Genomic DNA, 27301 nt, shown 5'->3' with positions numbered 1-27301 from the left:
CAATACCACCAGATTAGACAGGAATCACGCTTCTAGTCCTGTCCCTTAAATATTGCCACCTTATGGAAGCTAGAAAGTATGCCTTTTCTGTAGCCGTCTCTGCCCTGTGAAACACTCTTGCCCCTTGAACAGGCCTCTACTTTCCTAGCTTTCTGAAAAGCCCTGAAGCCCTGGTTTGAAGCCCAGGTGCTAGGATAGGTTGAGGTGACAGCATGCTAGGAGCATAACTTGTTTTTTGTTTTTAATGTTTATGGTTTGAATAGTTCTAATGTGGTTTTATATCGTTTTATTACAATTGTTTTAATTCTTGATTGGAAGACATTCCAGAGTTTGGTATAAAATGTAGTGTGGATGAAGAATTGTTACATTGTGCAGAGATGGACAGGATGTCGAAAAAATTAGAAGATTCAGAATATTATAAGATATGGGGAAATTTTTATTACTGGCTACAGCAGTGTTTCCCAACCTTGGCCACTTGAAGATATTTGGACTTCAACTCCCAGAATTCCCCAGCCAGTGAATGCTAGCTGGGGAATTCTGGGAATCGAAGTCCAGATATCTTCAAGTTGCCAAGGTTGGGAAACACTGGGCTAGAGGAAAGGACAGCGATAAAATAAAAAAATTATAAATTTTCATAAGACAATTTTTTTTTTAAAAAAGGGAAAAAGTAACGCAAAGCAATACGTTAACAAAAGAATAACAAGTTATGAGGAAAAATTCTCCGATTGAACATTCTAAAAGAGTGGGGAAACTATTTTCCCCAAATGTTTTATTTATAGGTTTTGTTTTGTTCACTGTTATGTTTATTTGTTTATCTGTTCATTTGTTTTTATTTACTTGTACTTATTTTGGTTGTAATGTCTTTGTGTGTATAAAAAAAAATTAAAAAGTAAAAAAAAGAAGAATTGTTTAAACTGAATTTAAACATGCCTGGGATAAACATATATCCATTCTAAGATAAAATACAGGAAATAGTATAAGGGCAGACTAGATGGACCATGAGGTCTTTTTCTGCTGTCAGTCTTCTATGTTTATATATTGTGAAAATAGACTGATTGCCATATGAATTGATTACTGATGATCCAGTTCACTTTCAAAATTGGATACTCACATATTGAGCAGTTAAGTCTTGCCACAAACATGGAGGGAAAGATTACTTTAAAGATCCCCATTTTTCTTTATTCTTTCTTATCCCCTTCAGAAATCCACTTAAACAAAGGGAACATTCCCACCCATATGCTCTGCTCCCACAACGTGCTTAATTGGGTCAATGACAGCAATGCTTGGGACAGAGTGACACAGATTTAAAGTTACCTTGCTTAGTTGTATGAAGATAATCTGTGTAATTGCAGTCAGTTAAGGTGTTTTGCCTATTTAGATCCTCCAAGAAAAAGAGCTAGAGAAAGAATAATGGAAAAAGAAAACCTTTCTCTTTTAGAATTCACTGCCCAGGCCAGTGTTCCCTCTAATTTTTTTGGGGGGTGGGCTGAAAAGTATAGTGTCTGAGCAGCAGTCCCTTTGGGACTGGGCGGCACAGAAATAATAAATAAATAAATAAATGAACGAACGAACGAACAAACAAACAAACAAACAAACAAACAAACAAAAAACCCACCCTGTTTTGCCTCAGAGAATTTCAAAATAAAATACTGTACTGTGTGTCTATAACAGTGAGCTCATAATAGGGCAACTCTATCAATATCAAAATGCCACTTAAATAGTTGAGCTAGTTTCAAACTAGATTTTGATTTTCTTTCTCTCTTCCTTACTACCATTCTTTTTCTTTCTCTTTTCCTTCCTTTCTTTTTTCTATCTGTTTCTCTCTCTTTCTCTCTTCCTCTCTCTCTCCTTCCCTCTCACTCTTTCCCTCTCGGCTTCTGGGCAGGTTTGGAAAACTCTGAGTTGATGATGATTTTTAAGTGAGCGATTGCTCACTGCTCAGCTTAGAGGGAATTATGGCCCAGGCTGTGCAGCATAGAGGGTAACTTCTAAATCTGATTAGTTGTAGATACCAGGCCAAACATCTGACTGCCCACCAGCTTGACTAGGGCAGAAAAAATAATATGGAAGGAAGCCTTGTGTTCTATGGCTCTAATCTTGGCAACTTTAAGACTTGTGGACTTCAACTCCCAGAGTTCCTCAGCCAGCAAAGCTCTGGGAATTGAAATCCACAAGTCTTAAAGTTGTCAAGATTCGAGACCTGATGAAACACTGGGCTCTTTCTGAGGGAATGTGTACCCTGTCTTCCCAGAATAACCCAGTTAGTGTGATTTTGGTTGTTGTAACCTGTCTATTGTTCATCAATTATTTTGTGGGAACAGCAGGTATGTACCATATTTTTTGGAGTATAAATGCACCTTTCCCCCCGCCCCTAAAAAAGGGTGGAAATGTCAGTGTGTCTTATACACCAAATGCAGCCATTTTTTTTGCTGTCCCGAAGCCCCGCCTCCTGCCTGCAGAGAGCTCTTGGGTGCTGGGGAAATGGCAAAAATCCCCCTGTTTTTGCCAAAAATGAGCTGTTTTTCGCCCATTTTTTCATAAAAATGGAGTGGGCAAAGGGTCTGGGGAGTCTGCAGGCAACTCCTGGGGACTGGGAGAAGGCAAAAATGCCTTCATTTTTGTGAAAAAACGTGCAAAACTCGGCATTTTTGCTATTCCCCAATACCCAGGAACTCCCTACAGGCTTTCCAGACCCTTTGCTCGCCCAATTTTTGCAAAAAAACCCACCAAAAACCTGGCGAAAGGCCCATTTTTCACAAAAATGGGGCTGTTTTTGCCTTCTAATTATCCCATCTAGCATGACTGGAGAAGGAATTGTGGGAATTGAAGTCCGCAAGTCTTAAAGCTGTCAAGGTTGTAAAAAGTGTATGTGATTGTAAAAAATATTCGGCAACACTGGTATTTTATTAAATAATATATTACTCCACCATTTGGTTCAGAATACCTTTTTCTTGTTTTCCACCTCTAAAATCTAGGTGCATTTTATATTCCAGTGAGTCTTATACTCCAAAAGATACAGTGTATTCTGCATATGGCCTAGGTATGGGTTTAATTAATTGAACTTGAGATTAAAAAAATGTTTTTGAATGTTAGCACTGGTTTTTGCTAATTCTATTCCCCTCATAAAAAGTCCTTGTTACTTTGGATTCTGTGTAATATCCAGCTGATATTCATGCTACCGGTCTACAGTGGATGAGGAAGCTGGGCAACAAGCCCCACTAAGTATCTCAACAGGATAGTTAAGGAATATATATAGAATTGCTCTGTAAAGTTCCAACTTTACCCTGTTTATAAGCACAAGCTAAAGGACTCTCCCTAGATTTTGATGAAACAGCAGTAAAATCTCCCCTACCAGATTAGTGATGAAAAAATGTTAATAAAATCAACTGGTAAATCAGCAGATTGCTTACCTTGCTTTGAGGAGCTTTCACCTGACGTATAGACCTCTGCAGAAGAAAACAAAATAGTGGTTTTCTTTCACATAATGTGGCTTTGAAATATTCCAGATGGAGGGATATTGCTGAGTGATTTCCAGAGGCCAAAGTTGGTAATACATGGCCTTTTGTTTTTCTTCTTAGTTCTCTCTTGATACTTCCTACCATACCCAGCATCCATCCTTCCTTCCTTCCTATCTTCCTTCCTTCCTATCTTCCTTCCTTCCTTCCCTTCCTCCCTCCCTTTGTCAGTATGGAATCCAGGAAGTGATCACCTTGGCATCCTTAGCAACCTGCCGGTGACGTCAAAGCTCCACCCCAGAATCTCTTCGTGGGAGGGATTCCCCGTTCGGGTTCGAGTTCGGGTTCGGTTCAGATTCGGCTGAATTTTGCGTAAAGTTCATCCGAACTTGCCGAACCCGAACACCGTTGGGTTTGCCCATCACTATAGGTAACTATAGAAATCAAATGATTATATATATATATATATTTAACATATATATATATATATATATATATATATACAGTGATCCCTCGATTAGCACGGTCTCGATTAGCGCGAAACGCTGCAACGCGGTTTTTCAAAAAATATTAATTAAAAAATAATTAATAATAAAATAATCAAAATAATAATCAGTCTTCTATGTTTCTATGTTTCTATGTTTCTATAAGTCCGCGCTAGTTCTCTCTCTCTTTCTCTCCCTGTTGCCGGCGTGGTATATGAGAGAGAAAGAGAGAGGCAGAGGTCGGGCGCATTACCGGGAGGTGGAGGCGGCGTGGGGACGCTGGGTGCCGGGGACACCGAGGAGGGGGTGGACGTGGCCTCTCAGCTGCAGAGCCAAACAAGGGCGGAGGCAACGGCGGAGTCCGGCGCTGGGGCCATGCGGGGCCGCTCATCCAGGGGGGCGTGGACTGGCAAGTCGCCCTCCTTTCTCTTTCTTTCTCTCTCTTATACCACACCGGTAACAGGGAGAGAAAGAGAGAGAGCGGAGGGCACCTTGCCGGTCCACGCCCCCCTAGATGAGCGGCTCCTCATGGCCCCAGCGCCGCCCAGGCAAAGGGGAAACCCCAAGATCGCTTGCCGCTTGCCGTATTGCAGCGAAGGAGGCGAAGCAAGGCTCCAAGCTGCAATACGGCAAGCGGCAAGCGGCAAGCGATCTTGGGGTTTCCCCTTTGCCTGGGCGGCGGGAAGACCAAGGGAAGGTTCCTTCAGCCGCCCAACACCTGATCCGCTCCGCAGCGCGGCAGCAGCGAGGAGCCGAAGATGGGGTTTCCCCTTTGCCTTTACCCCATCTTCGGCTCCTCGCTGCTTCCGCGCTGCGGAGCAGATCAGCTGTTGGGCGGCTGAAGGAACCTTCCCTTGGTCTTCCCCGCCGCCCACACGCAAACTCCACCATCTGCGCATGTGCGGCCATGAAAAAAAATGGCGCGCATGCGTAGATGGTGTTTTTTACTTCCGCACCACTATAACGCGGAAATCGATTAGCGCGGGAGGTCTTGGAACGTAACCCCCGCGCTAATCGAGAGATCACTGTATATATATATATATGTTTTCGTAGGTTTTCACGGGTATATGTATGTAGATTGTTCTGAGTTCGGGTTTTGCCCCGTGTAATATTTTAAGTGTCTATGCGACGTTTCGGTGAAATCACATTCACCATCATCAGGCTGAAGTTTTAAGGTTCGTGCTGTTGTAAATATGGAAATATTTACAACAGCATGAAGCTTAAAACTTCAGCCTGATGATGGTGAATGTGATTTCACCGAAACGTCGCATAGACACTCAAAATATTACATGGGGCAAAACCCGAACTCAGAGAGAGAGAGAGAGAGAGACATAGAAGATTGACAGCAGAAAAAGACCTCATGGTTCATCTAGTCTGCCCTTATACTATTTCCTGTATTTTATCTTAGTATGGATATATGCTTATCCCAGGCATGTTTAAATTCAGTTACTGTGGATTTTTGGAAGTTTGTTCCAAGCATCTACTACTCTTTCAGTAAAATAATATTTTCTCACATAGCTTCTGATCTTTCCCCCAATTAACCTCAGATTGTGCCCCCTTGTTCTTGTGTTTTCTTTCCTATTAAAAACACTTCCCTCCTGAACTTTATTTAACCCTTTAACATAGATAGATAGATAGATAGATAGATAGATAGATAGATAGATAGATAGATAGATAGATAGATAGATAGATACAAACATACATACATACATACATACATACATACATACATACATACATACATACATACATACATACAGTGGATAATAAATTTCTTTCTTTTCCTGGAGGGAGAAATTCAAAAATTGACCATGTGCTTTCATGCTTCCCACAGAATTATTACACCTGTGTTGAATATTAGTACGTGACCTTTTTTTCAATACTATATTATTCTGTTTCATGATATCCTTTGCCTTTTATTGTTCAAATGGTTTTACAGTAGTACCAGATATTGCTATTCATAGACTGCACCTGCTGTGGGCTTGGGTCCCTTAAACCTTGGATGTCAGTGAGCTGCAGCTGCCATAGATTGGAACCGAACCAAGCCATCACAGCAGCGACTGCTTGGAACTCAGCAAAATTGGGTCTCTCTGCCCTATTGACAACCATGAAGATCCAGTTTAATAAGGAATGGTCCAAGCAGCCCCTAATAAACTGCTTCTATGGCTGGTATTGTTCCATTGAAGTAAGCGGGCCACATCTTCAACAATCTATATCTTACCTCTAGTGTAATTTCACAGGAAATACACTGCTCAAAAAAATAAAGGGAACACTTAAACAACACAATATAACTCCAAGTAAATCAAACTTCTGTGAAATCAAACTGTCCATTTAGGATTAGGAAGCAACACTGATTGACAATCAATTTCACATGCTGTTGTGCGCATTCAACTTTCTACAGAACAAAGTATTCAATGAGAATATTTCATTCATTCAGATCTAGGATGTGTTATTTGGGTGTTCCTTTTATTTTTTTGTGCAGTATATAATTCCTGGGTGGAATGGAGATCTAAAATGATAGGCTTCCCAGCAGAAGAAATAGAACAGAAGCAAAAACACCTCTGAAACTATGGAAATGGCTTTATTAAAAGTGGCATTTAAAAAAAAAAATCCTGTTAAATAAGTCAAGGATTTATTTGCTTCTGAGGGTTAAAAAAATGTTTTGAAGTAATTCAGAATACTCTATCCAGATGAATCAAAAGGCTCTTATTATTCCTATATCATGCCTAACTACCCTCAATTTGCTGAGGGGCTGTCTGTCCTTCCCTTGTGCTCATGAAGCATTCTCTATAACTCCTCTGTGCTTCGCCCTCTGAGTTCTGCAAAGACACATCCACCTGCTATTTTCCATCAATGCTTTTACTGTAGAATCCTTGGCAAGTTATTGCAGAACACGGCTAGATTTCTCCTTTCTCCAGCCATTCGTTCCCATCGCTTTCTACAAAAGTTAGGAGCAAAACTCAGGATTTCACGGTGGTTGAAGAACCACTGAGCATTGCTGCCTCCGGTGACCTTATTTCTCCCACCACCATTTGCACTTGCTAAACAAACAAACAAAAAGGATGGGGTGGTGGTGGGGGAAATGCTACAAAAACAGCACAGCAATATCAAGGCATCCTTTGGGGCTTAACATTTGTTCACCCCTTTGCCTGGACTTACCTCATGGGAAGGTACCTGTATTGGAGGAGGATGTCCTACAATGCTTAAAGGTGCTAGAATCTGAAGGAGAAAGACGAGAGATCTCCGGAGCTGGTCCATGGCTGGCAGGAAAGTTTTGCTTCGTCTTTGCGGAAAGCGGTCCAGATGAGAACGCCTCCTTGGCATCTCTTTCCTTCCTACTTTTGAACCTCAGGTTTCTTCTTGGGGTTTTTTTTTTTCAAGGGATCTATAAATGTAGCATTCATCCTGATACAAGCCTTGATTGTCCATGCATGCAAGACTGGAGGGTGGCCAGTTTCGCTTGCTACTCCATAAGATGAAATGAAAACAAAATCTTCTGAAGAGCCTGTGTCTGTCCTGTTTTCCACACTTGGTGAGGACTTCACAAATCCACAAATATGTTGCATAAATAGACCCAGATAGGCAAGGAGACAGGAGAAGGTCATTGCAAAGTTATCACCGTTGGTTCCAAAGTGTACCTGCTCCACAGTCCTTTGACAGGAGAAGCCAGAAATATGCCAAGGACTGGTTCGAGAACAGAAAAGTCCCTAGTTCAGTGTGTATGTGTATGTTTGTTTGCACAAACCAGAAAAGGAGACATTTCCTGAGTTGTGGGATCTTAGTGAACTTACCCAGTTTAAGCTTCTTTAGGTCCTGGTTTAATCCTCCTACTTCTCAAAAAAGACACCTCCTTCACAGTGGTAAAAGAAAAATATTTCTCTTTCTACTACCCAAACTGTAGGATAAACAAGCACATTGGCTTGCAAATATCAAGAATTCAAATCCTCTCCTGGATTTCTCCCCCTCTAAAAGCTACTTATTTCTTACAAATGATTCCTTCACTTCAGTCCTGATGCCTCATTAATATTCTTCTGCCGGTGTTTGTAAAATTCTCATGGACTGCTTTAAACATATCCTTGCTTGGTACGGTATTTGGTTTAGGCTGTTTATTTATTTATTAAATTTATTGACCACCCATCTTACCACAGGATAATTCAGGGCAGCTTACAAACGCAGTCCTTAGCTGCTTTGTAAACTATGATCTGTACTCCTGTACTATCACTTAGTAAACAAACTTATATTAACTAGCAATCTCAGCCACAGTACAGTATGTCATAAATTAAGCCCTCTCACATTCATTCTTTCTCCCTTTACAAATACAGCATAGGTTGCTAAACATAGATAGTGGCGTTGACCGTGAGAGCAAAAAACCCCTATTCTTTAATTAGACCAACAAAAATTGTACAGATTTGCTACAAATACATAATGGGTATTTATTCCCAGGATATTTTCAAAAGAACTAATAGCAAACTAACTCTATTCTGGTACAGAAATGGTTCCTGTCCAGGCACATTCTCTTGCCTCCATTTTCTAACCAATTTGTAAACCGGTTTGCAGCCTTTTTTTTCAATTCCCTTTGAGCAGGTTTATTACCTTGGGAAAAAAGTGTTCCGTTATAATTGATCTTCAGCATCTTAACTGTTTTAGAAGTAAGCCTTCTTTGGTACTGTGTCCTCTTTTAGTTTTGCAGTTTCCCTCCAAACTGCCAGCTACAAAAGGTCTCCCAGTTGTGTGTTTATGTAGTTTATTGACAGGGAATTTTTCCAAGAAATATTTTCATACCAGTGGGAAGTTCATTATGTGTTTCAATTTCCACATACTTGTCTTGACCACTTCAAAGCTTCACCCACATCCACCCCAGAAAGTAATCATTCCCTGTTTGTGCTCTGCTGGTTGTTTTGCACACACAAATGCTTAAAGAAAATCAAAATTCTGAATACCAGATCTCTTACTGAATCTTCCTACTACATATTCATGTATTTCCTGACAATTAAAAAAGCTGTTGTCTGCAATGAAACTTTCATAATAGGATTCAGGAACAGAGCTCAAGTAAAGAAATTAGTACAACCATAGCAAGAGATGAGTGGTTTTGTCCTCTATACCAAAAAGATGATGGATAGTTAGGCTGCAAAAAATTTGAGGAGTTGAAAATGTCATTCACTATTTCTTTATTTTCTGATTGTCTGGAATTGGGAAGCTCAGGTATAGTAGTCTTGAATTTGGAATCCTATGTATAAAAAACTTGTGATCATTCATTTGGGTACAACTGTTCTGTGACCTGAATGAGAGCTGTGCAATGTTATTTATTTATTTATTTATTTATTTATTTATTTTTTCTTTCTTTCTTTCTTTCTTTCATTGGACTTATATGCTGCCCCTCTCCAAAGACTCGGAGACTCAGATTTCCTGCTGGATTTGGTATCATGTGAATTTTGCAGGATGACAATTTCCCCCCCTCTCCGGCTAAGAATATATAATTAGCTGACTATTCTATGAATTATATAGCAATTTAAAAAACATTTAATAGAAGAATTTTCATTGCATGAAATACTTCAAGATCAAAAATTACACCAGCAATTTGCACCGAATACACCTGAAACTCATGGGGAATTCAGCAAAATGTGGGCCCAGATATTTGGTGGGAAAAGAAAGATTTATTTAGGTTGTTGTTGTTGTGAAGTTGTGTCCGACCCATTGCAACTCCATGCACAACGTCGCTGCAGGACTAAAGCTTATTTCTTATAATAGCTGACTACGTTTCTACTCAAATGTCTGCTGTACTTCCTTTTGAAGTAATTGTGCCAAATCTTAAAACCAGATGAGAGCCACAAACATCCCATCCCAATTGTGCACAAGCAGATTATATATAAATGCCCTGTACCTTTCAAGGACATATAATATATAGTTTTTATTTGAAAGAAAAATCCTATTCAGGATGATGTGACATTTAGCTCAGAAAAAAAAGACTTGCCTTCCATTTTCCTCCCATATGCATGTGTGCCTGTAAAATTTAAAAAATAATAAAAATCAACCCTCTTTGATTCCCAAGGCAAGGAGATTTATTATTGACATAGCAATAGCACTTAGACTTATATACCGCTTTTGCAGCAGAAATTTACAGAGTCAGCATATTTCCCCCAGCAATCTGGGTCACCATTTTACCAATCTCAGGTGGATTGATTGCTGAATCAACCTTGAGCTGGTCAGGATTGAGTTGTTGACCTTTTTTTTTTTTTATCACCGGAATAATTTTGAAAAATCTCACTTTCAAGAGCAACAATGCAGATGGATGATAGGAAAGAAAAATCTAAGTGCTTTAGCTTTTTAAACTCAGAATACCTTGGCAAGATGTTGTAAGCCTCCCTGAGTCTCCGGAGAAGGGCAGCCTAGTAATCAAAATAACAAATAATAAATATAATAAATAAGGGATAAAGAGTTAGTGTAGGGTCTGTGGAGAAACTGGGTAACATTCAGAGGGACTGCATTCATATCATTCTTGGAAATACAAATTACTGCACTAAGCTGGCACAGAAGTCATGTTATATTTTATAGTGTTGCTGCAGCATATAAGAAACTAATTGTTGAACTAAATGGTGGGAAATCTTGCTCTCTCTCTCTCTCTCTACTCTCCACCTTTCAATTACTTCCTCACTAATGGTATTTTCTGTTTCAGGACATGGATCTTCCTTAGCCATCTGAAAATAGAGCTTATGGTGATTCAGTAGCATTAAGCAAGCAATCCATAGATTTATTCCAGTAATCCATTTTATTTATTTATTTATTTATTTATTTGTCCAATACACAAATACATAGGAAGAAAAATAGACATGTAGTAATATATATAAGGGTAAAGTGAACTTAGAGGAGAGGATATATGAAAGGAAGAGAATATATATGATAAGTGAGAGAAAGGAAAGACAATTGGACAGGGGATGAAAGGCCCCTGATGTACGCCCCTTTAAATGTTGGAAGGATACTCATATCTTTATACATACCACTTGCCCCATTCAAGCGGTGTGCTGGATCTCTTTTGTGTGTCTAGGGATAAAATCAACCCCTTCTCGGAGGTCACAGTACACTTTAGTGATGATAGCGATCATCAGCCTGTAAGCGTGACGTTGCGAGGCCGCTCAGATTTGAGACCATATAAAATGGCTGACAGATGGCTCACCAAAAAGGTAGAGTTGACTCAAAATAAAAGGCTTCTAGTAAAGGACCATTACACTTATACAACCATGCGGTCCATGCCTGACTGGCTTCTGCATCTTTTCATATTGAGAGATATGGCACTGAGAAAGATATTCTCTCCAATATTTATTCTGCCTGCTATGGCAATCTGTATTTGCTGCATGTGTGTCTTTTTGTGCAACTTCAATATATTCTGAGTATGTATTTGCTCTCAAAAATAACTGAGTATTATTCAATTTTGTTAGTACTCAGCATGCTTCCAGTGAATTCATGTATCTAGTTTAGAGTAAGCCACTCAGTCCAGTTAGCAAAAATATAACTTGCTGGGTTGTTTTTTTTAATGGTTTGTGTTGGAAGGAACCCTGTGGGTCTTCTAGTCCAACCTTTTGCTGGTGCAGGGGACTCTATACCAGCCCAGACATATGGCAGTCCGGTCTTCTCTTGAAGGTGTCCAGTGTTGGGGTGTTCACAACCTTTGCGGGCAGGCCATTCCACTGGTTGATCGCACTCACCATCATAAATTTCTTCCTTATTTCCAGGTTAAATCTTTCCTTGGTCAGCTTCCGTCCATTGCTTCTGGTCAGGCCCTCTGATATCCTGGAAAACAGTATGATCCCCTCTTCTACATGGCAACCCCTCAAGTACCTGTATACTGCTATCATGTCTCCCTAGCTCTCCTCTTCACTAGACTATCCATGCCCAGTTCCTACAATCTTTCCTCATATATTTTAGTTTCCAGTTCCTTTATCATTCTGGTTGCTCTCTTCTGTACTTTTTCCAGAGTTTCAATGTCTTTTTTGCAGTGTGGAGCCTAAAATTGAATACAGTACTCCAGGTGTGGTCTGACTTGGGCATTGTAGAGTGGCATTATTACCTCCTTAGTCTTAGATTGTGTTCTGCCTGGCCTTGAGCCACCCAAGAAAAAAGTAATTAATCAAAGTTTTTCTTACCTAGGTGTAGGATTTTACTTTTCTCTAGGTTGAACTTCATTTTTTGAGACCACTGTACAAGTCTTTCAAGAACTTTCTGTATTCTTAGCCTATCCTCTGAGGTATTGGCCACTCCCGCCAGCTTGGTATTGTTTGCGAATTTAATTAATTCCTCCTCTATTCCCTCATCTAGGTCGTTGATTAATATGTTAAAGAGTAGTGGGCCTATGACTGATCCTTGTGGTACCCCACTGCTTACCTCTTTAAATATAAGCAAACATCATAAACAGTTAACTGTCAAAATGGGGTTAAAAGCAGTCAAAACAGGAATAGAACAACAATCAGCAGGGGGGGAAAATCAATTTGCTTAAAAGTAATTTATAGAATGAAAAATGAACAGAGCAACTGTAGCAATTATTACCCTTTTAAGGCTGATTGGTTGGTTTGTTAAACTGCCATTTCCTTTAAACTATTCTGGTTTCCATACCTCAAACAGTGATTTCTTTCATTCTTTTTTTTTCCAGAGAGTCACTAGCCTCTAATCTTTCTGCCAAAGGCCACATCCTTCACTGTTCTGCCAATGCTGGCCCTGGAAACCAAGTAGGACTAGATAACATCTTAATATACAATACCGAGCCCGAGGTTTTTAAATGAAAACCATATCCATCATGGTCTGTTTCTGTGTTGTTAGGTTGCCATAGTACTTTTTAAATATGTGCAGAAATCGGTAGTTGAACAGTATCACAACTCTTATCAACATAAAAACCAGTAGTTTCTAGCTCCTACCAGGTGATGGCAAAAGCCCTGCTTAAATGGGAGAATTATCTCCAGCCACAATAGCAATTTCTGCATTCTTCATAACTTAGCAATAGGTTAGCAGGAGGGTTACAAGTCAAAAGGAAGGTATTCATAAAACTCAGATTTTCCTTAGTAAAAGAAAGTCTTGCTTAAATGAAGAGAATTTGGTCCAAGTTCCAGAACGTTGCTGTGGTGGAGGCAGAACAACAATATCTGTCCTAGGACATGTTATTTTAAAATTTTGTGTTCCAGTACAGGAAAATGAAAATAAGTCAAAATCAAGTTTCACTTTATCTTCTTTTTTTTAAAGCGAAAACACGTAGCACTTCAGTGTTTTGTGATTGGCTGATCATTTTTGTCAACCATTTTTTGGATTTTTGGATTTTTAAGGTTGCTGACATACCATGTTAAGGTTGCAGTTTATTTTTATTTATATTTATATGCAACTATTTGCAACAAGTTTCCCATTACGAGGCAATAACTATGGGAAGCTAGTGCTTTTTATGTGGAAAATAAACTATGATTCTTTTCCATGTATTTATTTATTATTTGTTTGTTTATTTATTTATTCATTCATTCATTCTACTTCTATGCCACCTAACCGCAATGGGACTCAGGGCAGCTTACTAAATATAAAAATACATTACAATAATAAAATAAGTCAAATATTAAATATTAAAACAACAAAAACCCTGATGATAAAACCCACAGGACAAGCAGTTCAATCAACACATATGCATGCCACTCAAACACAGCACCTTTCTTTATTCCTAACCATGGTGCTGGGGGTGTGATTGAAACAATGTTCGATGGATCTGATTAATTTCTTGAAATCCACCCTATGTTCATGCTAGAATAAAATTATGATGTCCTAATGCTGGGAAAGATGGAGGGCAAAAGAAGGAGGGGGCAACAGAGAACGAAGTGGATGGATGGAGTCACTTAAGGCAATAGGCGTGAGCTTAAATGGACTCCGGGGGATGGCAGAGGACAGGAAGGCCTGGAGAAACATTGTCCATGGGGTCACGATGGGTCGGACACGATCTCTGATGGCTGGAAGAAATAGGAGCATTTTCTCTACAACGAACTACAACTCCCAGAATTCCCGATCTGCAATAATGGGGAAGCCTAAATCTTGCAGTCTTCAAATAAACCAAAGACAGGGCCGCCCTATTCAGGCTGCAAATATCACGCCAACCCTAGACAGCAGCAAAGATGTCGCGGTTTCTATTATCTCTTTGTTGGCAGCTCCCGATGGCCTCCCTCCCTCCTCCGCAAGCAGCCCCCCCCCCCACGTGTCATTGGAGAAGGTTGAACCGAACAACACTGGCTACCCGTCAGCGTTGCTAAGCGGCGCTCAAGGAGAACACTCCGCCAAGTGGAGAAAGGAGTTCACAATGACGCGCCTGCGCCGTAGCAAAGTTCTACCGGCCGGGCGGAAAGAGAAGCGCATGTGCAGTGAGGCCGCGGGCGGAACCTTTTTCTAACAAGAGGGAAAAAGGCGGACTGAGTAAGTGTGTCGAGAATTAAACTTGGTGCCTGGAGGTGTTGCTGGTGCGCGCAGAACCGAGTCGTCTTTTTGGGTTGGAAAGCCAAGAGTGGCACTTTAATAAGTACAGTACTTATTGCTACCTGCTGCGTGTCGGCTAAAGGCGTAAGTCAACGTAAAAACTGGGACTATGGGAGCCATGAGAATATGGGGACTATTTGGATTGGCACAGAACTGTCCCTGGGTAGAAATTTAGTCCAGTGCTCACCAGAATAAACATGTTGGAGTTTAATTGTTGGATACTGGGAAGAGACCCTCTTGTGGAGCTGCTAGTTTTAGGATCTTGGAAACCTTCCTTTTATTTACAATTAGAAGAGGCTACTTGCTGGTCACCTGTATATAGACAATTGCTGCATCTTCAGAGGCTGGATATGAGCTATAATAATTTTATTTTCTTGTTCCATTCAGGTCTCCTTTCAAAGCTATGTCTCAACCCAGGCGTAGTGGCGGTGGCAGCAGAGGAGCTGGCTCTTCAAGGGTATGCCAGTAAGGGTAGGATACCCCTCTTGGGAAAGGCTAGCTTATAACTAACGTTCAGAATTGGTGATTTCCCCCCGTTATTATTAAAAAAGGGAACAGGACACATAATGTGATATTTCAAAAATAGCTAATTTTACTATCATCTTTCCCATACCTGGATGTGATTAGAATAGCACAAAATGTTTGTGACACCTTGAATTGCATAAATATACACTGCGCAAAAAAAATAAAGGGAACACTTAAACAACACAATGTAACTCCAAATAAATCAAACTTCTGTGAAATCAAACTGTCCACTTAGGAAGCAACGCTGATTGACAATCAATTTCACATGCTGTTGTGCACATTCAACTTTGTACAGAAGAAAGTATTTCATTCATTCATATCTAGAATGTGTTATTTGAGTGTTCCCTTTATTTTTTTGAGCAGTGTATGTTCTTAAACCTTTATTTTATTAATATAAACAGCCATGCCTTTTTTCACATGTTGTGATAGGAATCTGTGGTCTGCCATGCCCGTATCAAATGAAATATGAGGGAAATATAATAAATTCATGTTGTTGTTTTGCCATTTTTTTCATGCAATAAGACAAAAGGTGCAGTGGTGCTTGAAGGAGCTTCTGAAGGAAGTTCTTGGCAAATCTGGCTTAGACTGGTCTGTTTACTATTTTATACTTATCATTATTAAATCTCCCCTTGTGAAACTATCTACTTCATTTCCACCTTGTGCATATTTATCTAGAAGTAAATTCTACTGTTTTCCGTGAGATTTACTTACAGACAAATATACATAGGAACATGGGTTTAGCATGGAAATGCAAAGCCCCAGAAACAGAACTAATCTTTCACGAATCACCCATTTGCTTTTGTCTAGGTACGGCATATGGAAGTTGATGAAGAAGTAACTTTCAGTCAGACTGAGACGCTAAGTCAGGCGCAGCGTAATTTGGAGCAACATTCCCCTTCTGAAGTGGAACATAAAGTGAGTCACTTTTTATGCATTTTTGAGGGCTTCTTGTTATGACTGGCTTTAACCAAAGATGTATGCTATGTTTTAAAATAAATAAGTACACATTTTATCATCTGTAATAGTTATTTACATTGTTGCAGCTTTCCTGACCTAGAGATTTTTTTAAAGTTATCGAATGTTTAGGGACACTGAAGCATGCCCCAGCACCATGAAGACAATATTTATAGGAAACTTAGATTAGTTCTGTACTGATGGAACTGTACCACATGCACAAATCTTCCTGCAACATTTTTAATATTTTCTGCATAGGTAAATGAACTAGTGCAATTCCTTTTGATCAAAGATCAGAAGAAAATTCCTATTAAACGCACAGGTAAGCATGGATTTTTTTTTTTATTTCATCCAGGGGATTTGGATTCATTTTCCAGGGTTGGAATATGGATATTTGCATGTGCTCTGTTTTCAATCATTTCTGTTCTAAGATTGAGTTTTTCCAAGAATGGGAGGATTTTTATTACTGATATTTTGGTGAGCCTCTTTCCCCCAACTTTAATGCAGTTTTTTGGAAAGGTCTTTTGAGAGCCACCAAGCATGACGGTAAATATATGACAATTAGTAATGCTAAGTAAAGAGCATCTATCGGTACTAGAAATTATTTGGGTTTTTTAAAAATTTCTGTCAGAATGTATGCCATAAAAACCTCATTGTTATTTGTGTTTATTTTGACTAGGTTCAACATTACACAGAATGTTGTATGTATAAGTAGCATTCATCAAAAGAACATAAGAAAGTGCATCTAGTCCAAAATTCTAGTTGCCAACTAGAAGCCCATGAAATCCCAGAAATTAGATCAGCCTCTTCCCATTCCAGTTCTCTAGGAACTGATAGATCAACATTATTTGTCTTTTTTTACAGATATTCTAAAATATGTCATCAAAGACTACAAAGATCTCTTTCCTGAGGTCCTCAGACGAGCCAACCAGACTCTTCAACAAGTGAGGAATCCATTGACAATTTGAGCATATTTGATCAAACTATAAATCTTACTTTCTGAATGAAGAAGCTAATAGAGAAATTTAGCAATTAAATTTTTTTTAGAGTGGGAATCCTGCAGCACAAAAATTATTGTCTATCCTAAAGACTCACTATTGCATTGACTATGATCCATGAAAACTTATATTTCAATTTTCAAGATGCTGCAAGAGTATGTAGAAAAGGTCATTGTAGGATATAATGAAACCAAAATACTCCATTGACCATAAACAATGAGAAATCTCACCTCATAATTTGGGGAATTATTTGCCCTTGTCATCCAAATGACTGGTATTTCTGGCTTCAACTGAATGAATGGAGAAATTTCAATAGATTACGTATACTATATTTCTACTTTTTAAATTTTGGTTAATCTAGGCTTACAGTTGAGGATACTAATTCAGGCTGAACTCTTCGTCAACAATCTAGAGTTAAAAAATTTATTATGAACAAGATAACTTATAAAACTCATGAAAATGATAATTTTATTAATTATTTATTAAACGTATAAATTTGTTATACTTGCATATGAGCTTTCTCTCATTTAGAAAGAACAGACAATAATAGAGAACAAGAAAGAGAGTTCTAATCTGATTTATCTTTTTTGTTTTCTCAGGTATTTGGATTGGGAGTTGTGGAAATTGACCCAAAGTTACATTCCTACATCCTGATCAGTAAATTTCCTCCTTTGGAAGAGGAGATTGTGAATGAGTAAGGAAAAGGGGGAATGTAACACCTGTGTTTGTCTACTTCTGTGTTGACTAAATTTTGTATAAAAATATCTTCATTCATTTTGAAATGAGCAATAGTATTGCTTTTTTCTCATAACAAGGTTTCTGTATTCCTGCATTTTGAGATACTAATGTAGAGAGCAAAAACCTTTTTCTGGGCCACTTAGTTTTTAAGCGGTCTAAATTTCATTTTGTTTATATTTAAGTATACATTGAATTAAGTGTACTAAATTAATTAAATTATGATTATCAGTCAACCATTCTCCCTTTCTGACATATTGAAAAGAGTCTCGAATTGTAATAACTGAATTTCACAGTGTCTCATCAAACATTTGGGGAAGTGCATCCTCCAATGAGATTTCAGCTAGTGGCCTCATGTATTCTGTATTCTTTGGGAAATGGAGTTCTTCTGTATTATCCCCATGCTTGGGGCCAGTGATGGCGAAACTATGGCATGGGTGCCATAGGTGGCACGTGGAGCCATGTCTGCTGACACATGAGCTGTTGCCCTAGCTCATCTCCAATGTGCATGTGTGTGCTGGCCATCTGATTTTTTTGGCTGGCACAGAGGCTCTGGGAGGGCATTTTTGGCTTCCAGAGAACCTCCAGGGAGATGGGAGAAGTCGGTTTTACCCTCCCCCGGCTCCAGGGAAGCCTCTGGAGCCTGGGAAGGGCGAAACATGAGCTTACTGGGCCCACCAGAAATTGGGAAACAAGCCGTTTCCAGCCTCCAGAGGGCCTCTGGGGGGTGGGGGAAGCTGTTTTTGCCCTCCCCATCCATTGAATTATAGATGTGGGCACTCACCCATGTGGATAGCCCAGGCCCACACTCTTTCGGCACCCAAGGAAAAAAAGGTTCGCCATCACTGCTTTGGGAAGTCCACAGATCTTCTTTCATTAGTTCTTGGGCTGAAATGTTAAAAGTTTGGCTTTAAAAAATTGTTTTTCACTTGGTATCGCAGGTTTTTTTTTACATTGCAAATCTTCACTTCCAGATTAAGAAGCAGAATCTCTTTTTTTTTTTTGCAGTGATGAGAACACTCCCAAGATGGGCCTTCTTATAGTAATACTTAGTCTTATCTTCATGAAAGGCAATGTGATTAAAGAATGTAAGTTTCACTCCTCCTTAAATTACCCCGTTTCTTAGATAGTTCCACATGCTTACTGTTCTCTTTTGTCTTCATGCAGCTGCTGTTTGGGAAATGCTGAGGAGATTACATATTGACTGTTGTGGGTAATACTGGCTGCTCTAAGGCAGCCCTGAGAGATAAATTCAAATATTCCGGTGTGGTTGGCTGAATCGGGGAAGAAAATCTCCTTTGTCAGCAGATTTGGGACAATAACATAATTTTTTTCCTCCAGGGGAAAACACAAAGTATTTGGAGATGTGAAAAAGCTGGTGACAGAGGAATTTGTGAGGCAAAAGTGAGTTGGGGGGTTGCAAAACCTTTGCTATCTTACTGGAAGAGAAATTAATCATATCGGTTTCAGGGAACGACAGATGGGAATTCAGAACATTTTGCTTGTCTTTTAATGGCTAACACCTGTCTCTTTTAAGAAAGGGGTTTGGGGTAGTATTATTAATTAGAATACAGGTTAGTGGGAAATCTCAAACTATTTTTTTCCAAAAGGCAGGAATGATATCTTTGAGCTGAAGCAGTTATTCTACTAAATAATCTGGATTTTTTTTCACCAATCACATAATTCTCACTTCTTAGATATCTGGAATATACACGTCTCCCACACACAGATCCTCCTGAGTTTGAGTTCAGGTGGGGACCACGAGCTTTTAAAGAGACTTCCAAGAAGCAGATCCTACAGTTTGTTGCTAAGGTACTGACTAGAAAGGGGAAAAGCTTGGGCTTGGTGACATTTGATTTAACGATTAAAGAACCAGATTAGAAACCGGGAGATTATGAATTCTACTCCTATCTTAGCCATGAAAATTACCTGGCTGACCTTGGATTAGCCACTCTCTCAGTCCAACTTACTTCACCAGGGTGGTGGTTATAGGAAAAATAGGAGGAAATCGTGTTGGATATGTTCACTACCTTAAGTTATTTGTTAAAAAAATAATAAAGGTGGGATACAAGTAAATATTCAACTTCTGCATTAAGGATAACTGAGTTTGTGGAATTCAAATATGTTGGATCAAGAAATGGGTTTGTACAGTTGTACATTTTAACATGGAACTGTCCTTTTCCTCCTCTTTTAATATTTTATCAGAAGCAGGATCAAAGCACTGTATGATGGAAGTTATGGATTTTGCAGGAAATTGGCAATTTTCTAAGTACAGTGATACCTCATCTTACAAACGCTTTGTCATACAACCTTTTCGAGATACAAACCCAGGGTTTAAGATTTTTTTGCCTCTTCTTACAAACTATTTTCACCTTACAAATCCACCACCGCTGCTGGGATGCCCCACCTCCGTAATTCCATTGCCAGCGAAGCACCCGTTTTTGCACTGCTGGAATTCTCCTGAGGCTTCTCTCTATGGGAAACCCCATTTCCAGACTTCCGTGTTTTTGTGATGTTGCAGGGGAATCCCAGCAGCGCAAAAACGGGCACTTCACTGGCAATGGAATTACGGAGGTGGGGTTTCCCAGCGAGGGGAGCCTCAGTGAAATTGCAGCATCACAAAAACACAGAGGTCTGGAGGTGGGGTTTCAAGAACTTCGGTGTTTTTGCGATGCTACGATTTCACTGATGCTCCCTTCGCTAAGAAACCCCACCTCTGGACTTCCATTGCCAGTGAAGCGCTTGTTTTTGCGATGCTGGGATTCCCCTGCAGCATCGCAAAAACATAGAAGTCCGGAGGTGGGGTTTCCCATGGTGGGGAGCCTTGGGAATCTCAGCAGCGCAAAAACGGGCGCTTCGGCTGGCAAAAGGGGTGAATTTTGGGCTTGCACGCATTAATCGCTTTTCCATTGATTCCTATGGGAAACATTGTTTCGTCTTACAAACTTTTCACCTTAAGAACCTCGTCCCGGAACCAATTAAGTTTGTAAGACAAAGTATCACTGTACTTTTAACACCTAAGATTTCCTTTCTGAATATACAGTGGTACCTCAAGATACGAACCCCTCGTCTTACGAACAACTCGTGATACGAACCCGGGGTTCAGAAAAATTTTGCCTCTTCTTATGAACTTTTTTCGAGCTACGAACCGGCGTTCAGAGACAGCTGGGAAGCTGCGCGGCTGTTTTAAAAGGTGACAGCCGGGCGGCGGGGCTTCCCAGTAGCCTCCCGAACGCCGGTTCGTAACTCGAAAAAAGTTCGTAAGAAGAGACAAAATTTTTCTGAACCCCGGGTTCGGTTCGGGAGGTTGCTGGGAAGCCCCCCAGCCCGGCTGTGACCTTTTAAAACAGCCGCGCCGCTTCCCAGCTGTCTCCGAACGGCTTTGACGTTTGACTTCGGGAGACAGCTGGGAAGCCGCGCGGCTGTTTTAAAAGGTCACAGCCGCGCTGGGGTGCTTCCCCCCCCCCGAACTTTTGCCAAACTTCGGGGTTCGGGGGTGGGTGGGAAGCCCCCCAGCGTGGCTGTGACCTTTTAAAACAGCCGCACCGCTTCCCAGCTGTCTCCGAACGGCTTTGACGTTCGACTTCGGGAGACAGCTGGGAAGCCGCGTGGCTGTTTTAAAAGGTCACAGCCGCGCTGGGGGGCTTCCCCCCCCGAACTTTTGCCGAACTTCCGGGTTCGGGGTTCGGGGGTGGGTGGGAAGCCCCCCAGCGTGGCTGTGACCTTTTAAAACAGCCGCACCGCTTCCCAGCTGTCTCCGAACGGCTTTGACGTTCGACTTCGGGAGACAGCTGGGAAGCCGCGTGGCTGTTTTAAAAGGTCACAGCCGCGCTGGGGGGCTTCCCCCCCCGAACTTTTGCCGAACTTCCGGGTTCAGGGTTCGGGGGGGGGTGGGAAGCCCCCCAGCGCGGCTGTGACCTTTTAAAACAGCCGCGCCGCTTCCCAGCTGTCTCCGAACGCCGAACGCGGAAGTTTGGCTTTGGCGTTTGGCTTCGGGAGACAGCTGGGAAGCCGCGCGGCTGTTTTAAAAGGTCACAGCCGCACTGGGGGGCTTCCCACCCACCCCGAACCCCGAACTTTTGCCGAACTTCCGGGTTTGGGGTTGGGGGGGGAAGCCCCCCCAGCGCGGCTGTGACCTTTTAAAACAGCCACGCCGCTTCCCAGCTGTCGCCGAACGCGGAAGTTCGGCTTTGGCGTTCGGCTTCGGGAGACAGCTGGGAAGCCGCACGGCTGTTTTAAAAGGTCACAGCCGCGCTGGGGGGCTTCCCACCCCCAACCCCAAACCCGGAAGTTCGGCAAAAGTTCGGGGTTGGGGGGGGTGCTGGGAAGCCCCGCCGCCCGGCTGTCACCTTTTAAAACAAGGTGACAGCCGGGCGGCAGCGGGGGTTTTTTTTGGTTGCATGGATTAATTGACTTTACATTGTTTCCTATGGGAAACAATGTTTCGTCTTACGAACCTTTCGTCTTACGAACCTCCCCCTGGAACCAATTAGGTTCGTAAGACGAGATTTGACTGTACTCGGCTTTCAGTTGGCAGTCATGCTTGCTTGAAACAAGTCTTAGGGCATTAAAATGTCTAACTTTTAACAGATCCTGTAGTGTTCTGATAAGAGCCAATGTAGTTCCGTGGTTAAAATGTGGACCTTGGAGATCTGAGATTAAGTTCCTTCTTGATCTTATTCTCTTTCAATCTTGCCCAGCTCACACAATTGTTGCTAATGTTGGTAACATTAGAAGAGAACCCCAATATCTACCACCTTTTACTTTCTGAGAAAAGGTTATACATAAAATAAACAGCAGGAAAATCTGTACAGCCTAAATCATGTCCATACAGTTTCTTTTTCCTTAGTAAGAATGATAGCTTCAGGGAGGGTATTGCAGAGAATCTGGTATATCTTTTTGTTCTGTTTTCCTAATTGGACTCCTTTGATTTTCCTTGATTAGATACAAAATCAGAATCCTAAATCTTGGATGAGCCAGTACAATGAAGCGGAAGCGGAGGCTAATGCGATGGAAACGACATAAATATTGTGGTGTTGAATTTTAAGAAACTGTCAAAAACTCCAGGACTGCTAGAACCACTGCCCGTTTGCTGTTACTATTCTTGATAGGATTACAAAAGCCTCATTTCATGTAAAGTGCTCTGTGCTTAACAAGTTCCCTGTTTGTGAAGGAAAGATTCCAGAATAAACTGGACCATTTTTTTGGTGATGAAGATAAAATTCTTCTCTAAAACTGGATAATTATTCAAGCACTAGCAGTAGCATTTCCTGGAAATAAGATGATACCACTGGAAATAAAAATATTTTTGCAATCATTTTTCTTTGCTACTTTTTCTGCATTATTTTCCATTTTTTTCAGTTGACATATATTTTAGAGTCCTGTATTCATTAATCAGAATAAAAATAAGTGGTATCTCTACTTAAGAACTTTTCTAGATAAGAACCGGGTGTTCAAGATTTTTTTGCCTCTACTTTGAACCATTTTCTACTTAAGAATCCGAGTCCGGAAAAATTTCCCAGGAAATTTGAGAGCGGCATAAAGGCCCGGCCAGTTTCCTGCCATTTCTCTCTCTGGTGCAGTGTGTGGAAGGCAGCCTTGCGCCGGGTATATGGGACGCGTGTGCTCCTCCTCATTGCCTCAGAGCAGTGTTCCCTCTAATTTTTTGGGGGGGTGAGCGGAAAAGTATAGTGTCTGAGCGGCAGACCCTTCGGGACTGGGTGGCACAGAAATAATAAATAAATAAATAAATAAATACTGTGTGTCTATAACAGTGAGCTCATAATAGGGCAACTCTATCAATATCAAAATGCCACTTAAATAGTTGAGCTAGTTTCAAACTAGATTTTGATTTTCTTTCTCTCTTCCTTACTCCCATTCTTTTTCTTTCTCGTTTCCTTCCTCTCTTTTTTTGTATCTGTTTCTCTCTCTTCCTCTCTTCCTCTCTCTCTCCTTCCCTATCACTCTTTCCCTCTCGGCTTCTGGGCAGGTTTGGAAAACTCTGAGTTGATGATGATTTTTAAGTGAGCGATTGCTCACTGCTCAGCTTAGAGGGAACTATGCCTCAGAGTCCCTCTTTTTTTTTGGAAGCCTTAAAATCTTGGATTTTTTTGATTCACCTCACCTTCCTTCGGCAGCGACTGTCCTCCTCTTCTTCCTCCTCCTCCTTCCACCCAAATTCTGAGCTTTCATTTCTTTCCTAATGGGTTTGCATGCATTATTTGCTTTTATATTGATTCCTATGGGAAAAATTGCTTCTACTTAAGAACGTTTCTACTTAAGAACCTGGTCATGGAACGAATTAAGTTCTTAAGTAGAGGTACCACTATATATAATCTTGGCAAAGTTTCCATTGTGTCCTCTACTGAACATAAGTACTTATTTAAATTTCCCTAAAGAAATGGAGCTTTAAAGGTTGCCAGGATTATGCTCTCTGGCTTTTTTTAAGAAGCATTGTTTGTATTTGCTTCTTTGTTTAAAGAATTTGATGGATGGGACTCAAATATAATCTTAGATTGGCAGATCTATACCTTGAGTTCAAGGGTGGGGTCCAACTTACCTCACTGCCTGTTCACTTCCTCCCGTGACATATGGCCATGCCTCTTGGACATGTATGCGTTTTGCACGCGAGCATGCACAGTACAACCCCCCCACCCCCCCTGAAGAAATTCAGAAAAAAAGAACTGAAAACAAAATGGCAACTGCATGCATAGTGACGGAAACTCAGCTTATGCGCAGAAGAAGAAAAACAATTCAAAAAAATAAAAAAGATGGCGGTACCCACGAACCGGCACTGACTGATCCGATTTGGTGACATCATTGTGACATCACCAGCAGGTCGCTACCAGTTTGCATGAACCAATCCGAAACGGGAGGAACCCACCCCTGCTTCAGTTGCGTTTGGAGGAGATCCCAGAGGTGATTTTTTTCAAGAGGAAACTGGACTGTTTGGATTTTCTCTGAAGATGTTTGGCTTCTCCTCCAAGAACCTTCTTCAGCGCTGATTGTATGGTAGAGAATGGATTTATACTTGCAGACAGCTGGTCATCCTGTAGTCTGTAATTTTTCTGGAAATCTGTTCATATTCCCACACCATTCAAAGGGTATTCATCCCAAAGTGCACCACTAAGCATCTATGGAGATTCTCAACCATCCAGGTCATGGTTGTCCCTAAGGTTTTTTTTCAAGAGGCAACTGGATTTTTTGGTTTTTCTTTGAATGGTGCAGGAGTATTTATTTATTTATTTGATTTTTTAATGCCACCCTTCTTAGACTCAGGACGGCTTACAATGTTAGCAATAGCACTTTTTAACAGAGCCAGCATATCGCCCCCACAATCCGGGTCCTCATTTTACCCACCTCGGAAGGATAGAAGGCTGAGTCAACCTTGAGCCGAGGATGAGATTTGAACCGCTGACCTGTAGATCTACAGTCAGCTTTAGTAGCCTGCAGTACTGCACTCTACCTGATGCGCCACCTCGGCTCATTGTATGAACGGATTTCCAGAAAAATTGCAGACTACAGGGTGACCAGCTGTCTTCTGCAAGGTGTATAAATCCTTCCATTCCCACCCATGCAGTTAGAGCTGAAGAAGCTTCTTGGATGAGAGGTGAAACATTTTCAAAGAAAAATCAGAAAGCCCAACTGCCTCTTGAAAAAAACAAAATACAAATACAGGGAAAAATTTCTTCACCCAGAGGGTCATTGGTTTATGGAATTCACTTCCAGGAGAGGTCGTGACAGCTGTCAGCCTGGATAGCTTCAAGGCAGGATTAGACAGATTCATGGATGCCAAGTGTATCAGTGGTTATTGAAATGGATGTCCATATGCCGCCTCTATGTTGCTTGAGGCAGGCAGGATTCCCTTGCGTATCATTTGTTGGGGGTCGGGAAAGGGAGGGTTTTGCCTTCTCCTTTCTGCTCACGATCCCCATGGACAATTGGTGGACCATTGTGTCACACAGAATGCTGGACTCGATGGGCTTTGGCCTGATTCAGCATGTCTCTTTAAACACCTTTGGGACAACCATGAGAATTCCAAAAGACATTTGAATGAGATACGTCCACATGTATAAAGTACAGTGGTACCTCTACCTAAGAAAGCCTCTACTTAAGAACTTTTCTAGATAAGAACCGGGTGTTCAAGATTTTTTTGCCACTTCTTAAGAACCATTTTCTACTTAAAATCCTGAGCCCAGAAAAATTTCCCAGGAAATTTGAGAGCGGCACGAAGGCCTGGTCAGTTTCCTGCCATTCCCCCTGGGTTTTTCTCTCTGGCGCAGTGAATGGGAGGCAGCCTCATGCCGGGTGTTTGGGAGGCGCATGCTCCTCCTCGCTGCCTCAGAGTCACTTTTTTTAAGCCTTAAAGTTTGGGATTTTTTTGATTCCCCTCCCCTCCCCTTCTTCCTTCGGCAGTGACTGTCCTCCTCTTCTTCCTCCTCCTCCCAGCCAAGTTCCGAGCTTTTATTTCTTTCCTAATGGGTTTGCACGCATTATTTGCTTTTACATTGATTCCTATGGGAAAAATTGCTTCTACTTAAGAACTTTCCTACTTAAGAACCTGGTCACGGAACGAATTAAGTTCGTAAGTAGAGGTACCACTGTATTATAAAGTAGTTCAGAACTTGCATTCCAGTCATGTTTCTCTAGATGGCACTGTATATTCAGTAATAGAACCTCTTAAATAAAGTACGTTTATTTTTGTTTTTAGCGTTCAAGTTTAATAATGGTCTGGCACGGTGTCTAGGGCTTCCATAGGCTCTCGTGACACATCAACGTTCTGCAAGAAGACAAAGGAAAGACTTTAAAGCAGCACTATGACCTAAAAAGGAAATACAGTGAAGAACCGAAGCCTATCTACCGCCATTTATGTTAGTAATTTCAAGTATCCAGAGTGTTAGAATTATAACCAGTGTATCTTGGCTCAGTTTCTCAACTCTGCCCTTGGGCAGAGAAGAGTAGTCCTTCCACCTTCTTTCAGTATAGATCCATTGCATAGAATATTGGACAAGCTCTTGTCATCTACCCATGATTCTCTTGTGAATAATTTGGCACCGTGAAAATCGTGTCTTTGGGCTTCGAAGGAATTCCTCAAGGGCAGGTTAGTAAAAGCATTGAGATAGCACAGCAAAGCACAGTGATTCAAGTCCGATGTGGCAGAATTAGGTTAGGGAGTTAGGTGAAGAGAAGATACTGTTACCTGAGGGTCAAACTGGCAAGAGGGAGGAGCGCGCCCCAGGTCTTTCCAGCAGGGTTGTTTGGTGGGCTCAGGGCTAGCCATTGGCACAGCGCGGTAGTGCCGATACAAGGGGGCCTGGCTAGCTTTGTAGGAAAAATGCTAAGGGTGTTTTGGGGGGCGGGGAGTGAAAATAAGAGGAAAATATTACATGGAGAGAGAGATGCAGCTCTGAAGACAATGCTCTTTAACAGGAGCACCTGTCAAGTCAATAACCAGGAATACACACGACAGGACTGAAAAGCTTCAGGTCATACAAGCTCTTTGCCAATCGCAGCTTCATTCACAACCTCTTTCCAGAGGTCTTCATATAAAATCTCCCATGTGACAGGCATCCTTACCGTAGGGCGTTCCCGATGTGTATTCACAGCCTCAATATTGAGAAAAATGGATTCCACCTCGCAACCTGTCCCCAAAAGAATGAACCCC

General features: G+C 41.1%; 3 protein-coding genes across 9 annotated transcripts in view; 1 reads left to right on the top strand and 2 right to left on the bottom strand.

Annotated features, from left to right (window-relative positions):
- ITIH6 (inter-alpha-trypsin inhibitor heavy chain family member 6) overlaps positions 1 to 7198 on the bottom strand; it is a 29690-nt gene extending 22492 nt beyond the window's left edge. The window contains exons 1-2 of the mRNA XM_070736810.1: positions 7100 to 7198; positions 3411 to 3446 (exon numbers count right to left, since the gene is read on the bottom strand). Coding sequence (XP_070592911.1) covers positions 3411 to 3446; positions 7100 to 7198 — 135 coding nt within the window. The remainder of the gene's footprint in view (positions 1 to 3410; positions 3447 to 7099) is intronic.
- A 7081-nt stretch (positions 7199 to 14279) lies between these two features.
- LOC139161741 (non-structural maintenance of chromosomes element 3 homolog) lies at positions 14280 to 22954 on the top strand. Of its 3 annotated transcripts, none has more exons than XM_070741275.1 (11): positions 14280 to 14365; positions 14813 to 14882; positions 15758 to 15865; positions 16163 to 16226; positions 16769 to 16848; positions 17502 to 17596; positions 18646 to 18725; positions 18805 to 18850; positions 18979 to 19041; positions 19335 to 19449; positions 22582 to 22954. In XM_070741275.1, exons 2-11 carry the CDS (start codon positions 14829 to 14831, stop codon positions 22660 to 22662), a joined length of 786 nt encoding a protein of 261 aa, XP_070597376.1. In that variant the 5' UTR covers positions 14280 to 14365; positions 14813 to 14828; the 3' UTR covers positions 22663 to 22954. The 3 variants fall into 3 exon arrangements, with proteins under 3 accessions (XP_070597376.1, XP_070597379.1, XP_070597378.1); XM_070741278.1 differs by having other exon boundaries at positions 14298 to 14365; positions 14813 to 14896; XM_070741277.1 differs by having other exon boundaries at positions 14324 to 14509.
- Positions 22955 to 26316: 3362 nt separating this feature from the next.
- Positions 26317 to 27301, bottom strand: part of PFKFB1 (6-phosphofructo-2-kinase/fructose-2,6-biphosphatase 1) — a 36685-nt gene continuing 35700 nt past the window's right edge. For 3 of the 5 annotated variants that reach the window (XM_070741272.1, XM_070741269.1, XM_070741270.1), the window contains exons 13-15: positions 27214 to 27278; positions 26837 to 26974; positions 26317 to 26416 (exon numbers count right to left, since the gene is read on the bottom strand). In XM_070741272.1, the coding sequence (XP_070597373.1) occupies positions 26357 to 26416; positions 26837 to 26974; positions 27214 to 27278 (263 nt within the window). In that variant the 3' untranslated portion in view covers positions 26317 to 26356. The remainder of the gene's footprint in view (positions 26417 to 26836; positions 26975 to 27213; positions 27279 to 27301) is intronic. The other 2 variants (XM_070741274.1, XM_070741273.1) reach the window with 1 other exon arrangement.

This window comes from Erythrolamprus reginae, chromosome 2 (assembly GCF_031021105.1).
Source record: "Erythrolamprus reginae isolate rEryReg1 chromosome 2, rEryReg1.hap1, whole genome shotgun sequence".
Lineage (NCBI taxonomy): Eukaryota > Metazoa > Chordata > Lepidosauria > Squamata > Dipsadidae > Erythrolamprus > Erythrolamprus reginae.
The sequence above is the reverse complement of the archived record's forward strand: the minus strand, read 5'-3'. Positions and strand labels throughout refer to the sequence as shown.

Bases quoted from the DNA above. Each gene is read 5' to 3' on its own strand.
- LOC139161741 (XM_070741275.1), top strand. From the start codon at position 14,829: ATGTCTCAACCCAGGCGTAGTGGCGGTGGCAGCAGAGGAGCTGGCTCT. The intron at 14,883-15,757 runs GTATGCCAGTAA...GCTTTTGTCTAG, and splicing joins GAGGAGCTGGCTCTTCAAGG to GTACGGCATATGGAAGTTGA. The intron at 19,450-22,581 runs GTACTGACTAGA...TTCCTTGATTAG, and splicing joins TCCTACAGTTTGTTGCTAAG to ATACAAAATCAGAATCCTAA.